General features: G+C 38.6%; 1 protein-coding gene across 4 annotated transcripts in view; it reads right to left on the bottom strand.

Annotated features, from left to right (window-relative positions):
- The window catches only part of Hrasls (HRAS like suppressor), a 25,973-nt gene that overhangs the window by 6,609 nt on the left and 9,812 nt on the right, over positions 1–9,552 (bottom strand). For 3 of the 4 annotated variants that reach the window (XM_023700921.1, XM_023700918.1, XM_023700920.1), the window contains 2 exons: positions 2,351–2,489; positions 269–534 (listed from right to left, as the gene is read on the bottom strand). In XM_023700921.1, coding sequence (XP_023556689.1) covers positions 269–534; positions 2,351–2,489 — 405 coding nt within the window. Of the gene's footprint in view, positions 1–268; positions 535–2,350; positions 2,490–5,274; positions 5,415–9,552 lie in introns of those variants that run through there. The other variant, XM_023700919.1, reaches the window with a different exon arrangement.

Here is a 9,552-nt window from a genome sequence, read left to right as displayed (position 1 = left end):
GGAACAGAAGGCAATAAAACTGCTAGAAAGTGGTGCCTTGGTTCTATTTCAAATTCCTGATATGAATTTTTAGCCCCAAACTCATTGTCCTCACATTGAGCAGTCACTTGCTGCACGGCCTTGAACAACTCAGTTTCCCTCTCTGTCCTCCAGTTTTTCATATTTTCTTGTTACTTTCAGTTTGAGGGAGTCCCAGGAAACATACCCCAGCTGGCAGTTAGGGTACCTTCAAGGTTGGGGACTTCTGTGTCCCCTAAAGTTAACTCACCTGCTCTGAGACTCCTTCTCCATAGCGAAGCAAAGTCACAAAATGCTCACAGTTGTTGTCCAGGATGTCATATGTCACCTCCTGTCCTACAACAAACTCCGACCGCTGAATGACTTCCTCCACTGGGAGAGGGGTGTATGTGCCATCATATTTGTTGTTTATTCTGTATGTGTCATTTCCCACCACGTCCTTCAACAGCTGCATCTTCACCAAGGCCCTTGTGCTGAACACAGACTTGGCGCTTGTGAAGGCTGAAGGGATGCCATCTGTGAGGAGAACGCTGGTCAGCAAGGGGTTGTGTCCAAGCCTGGTGGTCTCCAAGGCCATCTGAAAGGCTTCCAAGATGCTGGGATGCTTAGATCTACCTCTGGTCTTTGTATATCCTCAAAACAAAGCCCACTAAATCTCAACATTCATAGACACTCATTCAGGAAATTATCAGCACTACTAACAATGTATGAGTAGAATAAAGTAAATCTCTAAAAGTTTGTGATCTTCTCATGGAATGAATTGGGTGAGAAACCCTTCCCTCTTCTTGGAAAACCAATTGTCTACAGATGAGTGTGATTCTTAGAGACCTTGTGTGTGTTTCTAACACAGTACAGATAGGATTACTGCACACTTTTTCTATGGTGCAGTTATCTCTCAGCATTGGACAAAGATGGATGTGAACAGCATCTCATGGTCACATGACTTATGAGAGGAAAAACTACTAACAACCAGCAATAAAAATATTTGTTCTTTTAGCAACTATCTTAGTCACTTTCTTGTCAGTGGGGCATACTATACAACAGCCACAACTTGGAGGAGAGGTTTACTTGGGCTCATGTTTTCAGTCCACAGTAGGCTGACTCCTAGAAAGACACAGCATGGTGGAAAGGCTTCACAGAAGTGTGCTCACATCATGGTGGCCAGGAAACAGGGACAGAAGAGGGAGACAAATGCTCTCAGGTCTTTCTCCAACCATGCCCAACCTCTGACATTCAGCCATAGATTCACCAGTCGACTAACCCACTGGTGAGGATAAAGCCCCAAGATCCAGTGTTCTTCCAAATACAAGAAGCTTATGGGAGACTCCCCAGCTCTAACCTATAACAGTAATGATTAAAAGCAAACACTTCTATTATTCTTTTGTCTGTCACCTTTCTCAATGGAGCAGCGTTTTATAGTTAATACTGCACATGGAAAGGTGTTACACATTTCAAGCATATCTATCCTAGTTAAATTGTTAAACCTTTGTTTCAAAGTATTGTAAAACTCAATGGGAAAATGAAGAAATTGGCTATGGAGAAGGTCACTGGTTTGAAAAACATCACAGTGGATAACAATAGAGAGGAACTGAATTTCAGCCTGTAGGACTGAAGCTCAGAACTTGAACCACACTCACGTACAGCCTAAGATGGAAGTATGAATGTGAGCTTCAGAGTGGAAACTAGCACTAGTTTCTCGATGTTAAAATAGCAGAGATGATGTAGATGCACAAGCTTTTTCTTTTTCCCAAATATTACTTTCTGCTGAATTTTTACTAAACACTTAATTTCAAGGAGAAGCATAAAAATTTGTTACCTAAGCAAGTCCCAACAGGAAGAGACCCTGTCCCATATTCATGCCCACTTGCTATGTGACTCGCTTCCTCATTTGGTACTGGATTTAATCAATTTTATCTGAGCAATGGTGCTTGTAATCTCATTGGTTCGCCATAGTTTTGTCTTACCTCATGCCCACCTAAGCAAGTTCCCATGTCCTCCACAACCTTAGGCCTGCTTCACCACATGGTTTTACTCTTTATAAAAGTTCTTGGAAGAGACAGCTTTCCAGGAACAACTCACTCAGGAACCCCCTTCTGTCTCTCTTTAGGACAGGAGCTTTCTTTCCCCCAGTAAATATATTCTGCTCTTAAAAAAATTCAAAGAGACTGCCCATGAAGTTCTGCTGACAGGCTTCTAAGCTTTCTCTAGGCTAATACTCTAAACTTGTTGGAACTTTTCCCACAAGCCAGGTCCAAAACTTTGTGAACACATAGTTAGCTCTAGTCACATTTACTTGCCTAGACCAATTTTCTGCATTAGCCAGCTTTCTTACCTGTAGGAGCTATGTTGATCACGTAACCATCACCCAAGTACAAGGCCCAGTGCTGATAGCCAGGACGGAACACTTCAATCAAGTCCCCCGGGTGGGGGTTTCCAGGGTAGGTCAAACTGAAGCAGTCATTAAATGCCATCTGCAAAGACAGACACAAAAATGAACTAGCAGGTACAACTGACAGTAAGAGAATCAGTTTTGTTTCAGATCATTTTATTAGTACATATGTGTAGCACATAGTGTTTACCTTCCTATGTGGAGCTAGTTCATGCATACATGTGAATTCCCCTTTCCCTCTCCTTCCTCCTCATACCCCTCTCCTGATTCCATTACCCTCTGAGAAAGATTTACCTCCTTTTTTCCTAATATCTACTTTTTATTTTGCTCTTTTTTTTATAACTTGGGTTTCTCCTCTAAAGATATTCATGTGATATTAAAGCTCGTGTGTGATAGTTCTCTTAATAAGACTTACACAGAATCAGAGGGTTACAGACTTGACTGAGACTGCCTTCTGTATTAAGTACTTAAGACGCATGCCACTTTCCTGTTCTTTGAATGATTCCAAATAGAAAAATCTAGAACAAATTTATTTGCTCTTGATTATTTTTCTGTAGAAGTGCTTTTCTTATCCTGATCATTTTCAGTAGATCAAGCATTTAATAGTTATTTAAATCCCCAAATTCATGGTTAATATAACATACATAAAATGTAATTAATACATCCTATTTATAAGAGAGGAAAAGCAAAAAGGAAGTAAATGTATAAGATATCTCTGTTTTATTGTGTAACTGCTCAGAACAGCCCTAACTAAAAGATACTATAATGAGTCTATATGCTTCCACTTAATCAGCATAACATCAGGATTCATGAACATAAGCTCAGAAGTCTTTCAGCCTTTTACTTGCTACTTAGTAAAAAATTGAGGAGGAGGGGTATGGATAGATGCTGTATTGTGTGAACATTAAGATTCTTGAGATTTTTCAAAAAAGCATTCTGTGTTACAAAACTTATTTTGTGATTTAATTTTAAACAGGGATAGGTTCCATGTGAAGATGGATGCCCACCCAGATATTCAGGCAACTGTAAGATATGAGACATTTCTCCTTTTTTTCAGAAATGTGCTGTGTCTTGTAGCATGTCTAAGGAACCTGGCTTCCATCCACTAAATATCAGTAGATCCCCTTTTCATGTAACCATCACAGATGCCACCTTAGACTTTAACTGTCTCCCTCTCTCCCTTCTTTATTTTCTGATTCCTCACTTCCTGATTCCAGAGATGTTCTAGGTGGTCATTGGGAGAAGTAGGATGACTTGGATATTGGGGACGTTCATCATATGGATGAACCGCTGGAACATTCTAAGCTGGTCAGTATTTTTTTTCCCTCCTAAAACAACACTGTTCAGAAAGAACATATCAGTCTTCAACAGTTGACTTTTTATGAGATTATATTTTCTTCAAATGGAATAGAAGTAGAATAATTCTGCCAGAGAAACTTAGCAACATCTATCCACAATCAAGGGGCAATTTAATGCTGTGAGCTTGCTGAATCTCTAATTGACAACAGGGTATTCCTCATCATCCCACTCTGATGCAGATATGCATGCTCATTTACAAAATAAATCCAAGTGCCAGAAATGGAATCTTTCAAATTATCTAAATTATGATTATAATAGCACAGGCTAAGGACTTGGGAATACAGACTTTTATTTTTCTGGCACTGTAGAAGTCTTTTTGCAACATTTTATAATGGAAGGGTGTTTTCCCAAGGATTTGTATATGCCATCTGTTGAAAACTTCAATCATCACACTGTCACAGAAATGCGGCCAAATGTAAGCTGTCCATCTGGTGAAAAATAACTATTAAAACAACTTTATGGAAAGCATTAACTTTAACTACCCTCTCAAAGATGCCTGAGTCATACTAATACAGCAGTTCACAATTTGGCCACATGAGTACAAAAAGGAAAAATAGATAATACACTGGGATATAAACAAACACATTTCCTATGAATTGGAATCAACAAGCGCACACAGCTGCCTACTGGAATTTGGGTCTTATTGTAGCTACACAAATAAAAATAACTTTTGAACAGGAAACACTTTGAACTGTCATTTTTAAAAAATGTGCTATCTCAACCTTATTTAACTAAAGAAATAAGGACTCCTATAACATCTTAAGTTTATGTTATTATCCCATTTTACAGATGAAAAGCTATGGTATACTGTCTTTTAGAAAAGACTTTCTCAGGCCTCTATATCACAAAATAGAGACCAACACAATGGGCCAGACACTCATATGTAAGCTTTTCTCTCAGTCTTCTACTTGATACTTAATAGTGCAATAATTTTGGAAGGTTCCTTATTTTGAAGATAGGCATAAAAATATAATGCTATTTGATATCTAAAAAAAAAAACTGTTGAAAGAAACCCCTGATGATCTGTATAATAGTTGATGCAAGTGCTTTGTGAAAACTAGTAAAGCCAGACGGTGATGGTGAGAGAAAGTTGGTTATCCATAAAGTATGAGGTTGGTTCATGGCTTACATGCAATTTTGCTACCTTATCCTCTTTTCCTATCATGAGGGCTCAGGTAGCCCCACCGGAAAATTTTATTACATTGAACACATTTTCAATTTTTGATATATAGACATCAACTGACATATGAAGTGTAAGTTAATTGATTGCACAAAGCTTGTAATATTTATTAACAAAAGACGATAGGATAACAAGGCAGATACTGTATATGAGTCGCCTCTCTAGAAACTAAGGGAAGAGCCCAAACACCAATGTATGATGGGAGAACTGAATGATGACCTGGCCAGCTCAGAATCACGGAAAGTTGCTGCAAAAGGAGACTTCAGATACTATCAGATCCACTGGCCTCAAAACTTTTTTTAGCCGTGAGAAACTTGTATCCTGTTACCTGTCAGATCTTCAAGTGCATGAAATATAAAAGCAGCTCCAGAGGAAGTCAGAAAGCTCAAGAGCCACACCTGCTTCTCCTGTGGTCTCTGCTGCTTTTGAGCCTTTCTAATGATGCAGCTTGAATAGCCCCCACCTGGTTACAATCCAAATATCTTATTAAGATAAAGAAAACAGGACTAGGCAGGTAATTTCAGCTGGTGAAAGTCACACGATATTGTACAAGATTTTCAGTAATTAGCACTGAAGTGATTGACCATTTATAGTTAAAAAGCAAACAAACATAAAACCTAAAACAAAACAAAAACCACCAACAGACACCTCCTGAAATCCTGTACTTAGTACAAAAAAATGTAAAGCTATACAATGTAGGGTAAGCACAAGGCAGAAAATTCTCACGATGTGGGTTAGACAAAAAGTTCTTAGACTTGATACCAAAACTCTATTCCACAACAGAAAATATTGATAAACTGGATGTCCTCACAATTAAAAACATGGGCTGGGGATATAGCTAAGGGGCACAGCACCTTCCTAAAAAGCACAAGATCCTGAGTTTGATTTCTGATACAAACAAAACAGGGGCTGGGGAGATAGCTCAGTAGAATAAGCACTTTCCTGGCAAGCACAAGGGCCTGCATTCAATCCCCGGTTCCACAAAAAAATAAAATAAAATAAAATAATAAAATTAACATTTGCACTTCAAAAGCTAGCACCAGTATCTGAAACATATAAATGCACATCAAAATGCAATAGGAAAAAAGCAGACAACACAATCACATTGTAGGCAAAAGACATGAACACACATTTCATCAAAACTGACACACAGATGTCAGGTAAACCATATTTAACATCATCCTCCATCAGGGAAATGCAAATTAAAATTACAGTGAGATGGTACCACCACTTACTAGCAATGAAAAATAATGATAATATAAAATGTTAGTAAGGATGTGCAGTAATTGCATTACTCATTCACTGCTTCTGGGAATGTAAAATGGTATAGCCACTCCAAAAGCAGTTTGATAATTTCTTTAAAAATTTACTTTGTACATTTGTCATCTATAATTGCACCCCTAGGATTTTAATCACTGAGAGTAAAGGCAGTGAAAACATACTCACTCAGAAGCTTCTACATTTCATAGTAGTTTTATTTATTTTATAATACTCTCAAAACTAAAACAACTGAGCGGAACTTCATTGGTGAGTCATTAAAAACCAGAGCGTTCTCAAGATTAAAATGCCTAGAGAATCCAGAACTCACTTTCTTATCCACAAAGAAGAACCAATGTAGAAAGTAAGAAAGGAAGGAAGGAAGGAAGGAAGGAAGGAAGGAAGGAAGGAAGAAAGAAAGGAAGGAAGGAAGGGAGGAAATAAGGAAGAAAGAGAAAGAAAGAAAGAAAATGAATGAAAGAACCACTGTAACAGATGTGCAATTACATTTTGAGGTGAGTGACTACTGGAGAACACTGGAAAGCAACAAAAGAGAAACTAAAACCTGGATGAATTTAGAGACCTAGGAGAATAGCATAGTGAGAAGAGACAAGCAACCTTGGCATCTCCCACCTGGCTCTGCTGCTGGAGGAAGGGGATACATCCCTCTACTGATAGAAGAGAGAACAAGAGAGTATCAGAAAACTTTATTAGTATAGATACTGATAACCCTAGCTACTAATGTGGAGCTCACCTAAAGAAATAACCTGAAATCTGCACATTAGCTTTTCTCTGGAAGAAGACTTCATATATTCTCAGCAACTTCCAGGGTGCCACAAAAAGGAACCGTCCTGTTAAGGGGCCTACTGTCTACGTTAGGGTTTCCTGTGGGTTAAAAAACCTCTGAATAATCTAATTTCTGGAACTCCACTGATACTCTACTTCAGTGGCCTGGAGGGTAGCTGCCCCAGAAACTCAACTTGGCCAAGTAGTAGAGGGGATGGGTACTGTGACATAGAAGGCTCTAATTTATTGCTCACAGCCGGCCTACGGGAATTCTCAGGACCAAAACTCAGGCACACCATGTGAGTGGGATCCTCTGCCATGCCCACGGGACCTCTCTGGAGGGGGCCCTCCCACTGCAAGCCTGCATAGTGAGTGAGAACTTCTGCCACGTACTTGGGACCCCCCAGATCCAGCCCAAGCCCAGGCCTGGTGAGTGTGTGGGAGAACTTCTGCACTCCCCTGTGCCCTCTGGGCCAGGGGCACAACAGGTTCACCTCCAAGGGTGGCAGCAAGAAGGAGCTGAGCACAACAGCTAGACACAAGCCAAAAACAACTGGATAAACTCAAACTTAATAGATGTGCATCCGGATTTCAGTAAGTGCTAAAATTATAACTGAACCAAAGCTCTACACCAAATGTCAGAAGTCAATTCTATACAAAATGACAAAGACAAGGAGCAAAATGCAATCTCAGGCCTCAAGCCCACCCAGAAAAAGTGCAGAGGACACTAGCTCAGCTGAAATGTATGAATTAATAGCGTCTGAAGTAAAGAAACAGCAGAAAGGTATAGAGGAACTCAGATCAGAATTAATCTCTAAAACAAAAAAAGAAATCTCTGAATTACTAGCATCGGAAGTAAAGAAACAATAGCAGAAAGGTATAGTAGAACTCAGATGAGAATTAATCTCTGAAATGAAAAGAGAAATCTCTGAATTAATAGCATCTGAAGTAAGAATCAAATACAGAAACACATGGAGAAAACCAAATTTGAAGAAATCTCTGTAGTAAAAGAATTAATAACTAATTCTAAAGAAGACATTGATAAAAAATAGAGGAGATTAGAAAAATCATGGATTCCTTGAGTGAACAATACAGGAGAAAAATAGACTGCATGAAGCAGAGTCAAAGAGATATAGAGGAACTTAAAATCTCAATCACAAGCTTGCAAAACCATTTGAGTGAAAAGGAAGATAGAGTTTCAGATCTTGAAGACACTGGTGCAGTTAGTGAAAAGGTAAGAAAGGATCTCTTAAAAACAACTAGGATGCAGGAAAAAATAATTCATCACTTGCAAGATGATGCAAAGATAAACAATGTGAGACTAATAGTCATCAATGAGAATGAAGATGTCAATACAGATAATATAAAAAGAATATGGGCAGAAGTAATAGCAGACAACTTCCTGAATATGAGGAACAATCTGACGTTCAGGTAACTGAAGCATACAGAATTCCAAATAACTTTAACCCAATTAAAAACACAGAGACATATAATAGTCAAGATCCCAGATCCAGCACAAGAATAATATCCTGAAAGCCTCTAGAGAAAAGAAACAGATCACATTCAAAGAAAAACTCATCAGAATAATGGCAGGCTTCTCTTTGCAAACATGAAGGCAAGAAGAGCATAGAACTGAGTACTTCAAGTCCTCTATGAAAACAAATTCCAGTCCAGACTACTATACCCTACAAAACTCTCTTTCAAGTTTGATGGAGAAGTGAAATATTTCCATGACAAAGAACAATTAAAGAATTTCATGATGACAAAGCCAACCCTACACAGCCTCCTGAAAGATGTTCTAGAGAGAGACCAAAATGATCAGAACTCTATGAGTGAGAACAGAAGGGATCCACTAAATAGAACAAACATTTAAACACAGGAGAAAAAGGAGCAAACAATAGCAGGTAAATAACATGTCGATCGTAAATCAGTACATCTCAATTATAACCATAAATGTGAACGGATTCAATTTACCAATTAAAAGAAAAAGACTGGCACAGTGGATTAGGAAACACCATCCAACAATATGCTGTATACAAGAAACACAATTAACTCAAAAAGAATTTCATAGGCTGAAAGTCAAAGGATGGAACACAATACTACATGCCCCAGCACCTCAGAAAAAAGCAGAGGTAGCAATCCTATTCTCAGACAGTCTCAACTTCAAACCAAGAATGGTCAAGTGAAATAAAGAAGGCCACCCCATACTGCTTAGGGGAAAAATTTAAGAGGAAGAGGTAACTCTCATAAATGTGTACGCACCAAACACAAGAGCATCCAACTATATAAGAGAAGTCTTAATGGACATGAAAAATCTAATATCCAATACCACAATCTTAACAGGAGACCTTAACATTCCCTTATCCCAAAAATATAGTTCAACAAGACAAAAATATAGCAAAGAAGTAGCAGAACTAAACCAGAGCTCGGAACAAATGGACTTAGTGGACATATACAGAGTGTTCCACCGAATAACAGCTGAATATACATTTTTTTCAGCTCCACATGGGTCATTTTCCAAAACAGACCACATACTGGTCATTAGATCATGCTTAAGTATATG

This window comes from Octodon degus, unplaced genomic scaffold (genome assembly GCF_000260255.1).
Source record: "Octodon degus isolate 3935 unplaced genomic scaffold, OctDeg1.0 scaffold00128, whole genome shotgun sequence".
NCBI lineage: Eukaryota > Metazoa > Chordata > Mammalia > Rodentia > Octodontidae > Octodon > Octodon degus.
This window is presented reverse-complemented; position numbering and strand designations above follow the sequence as displayed.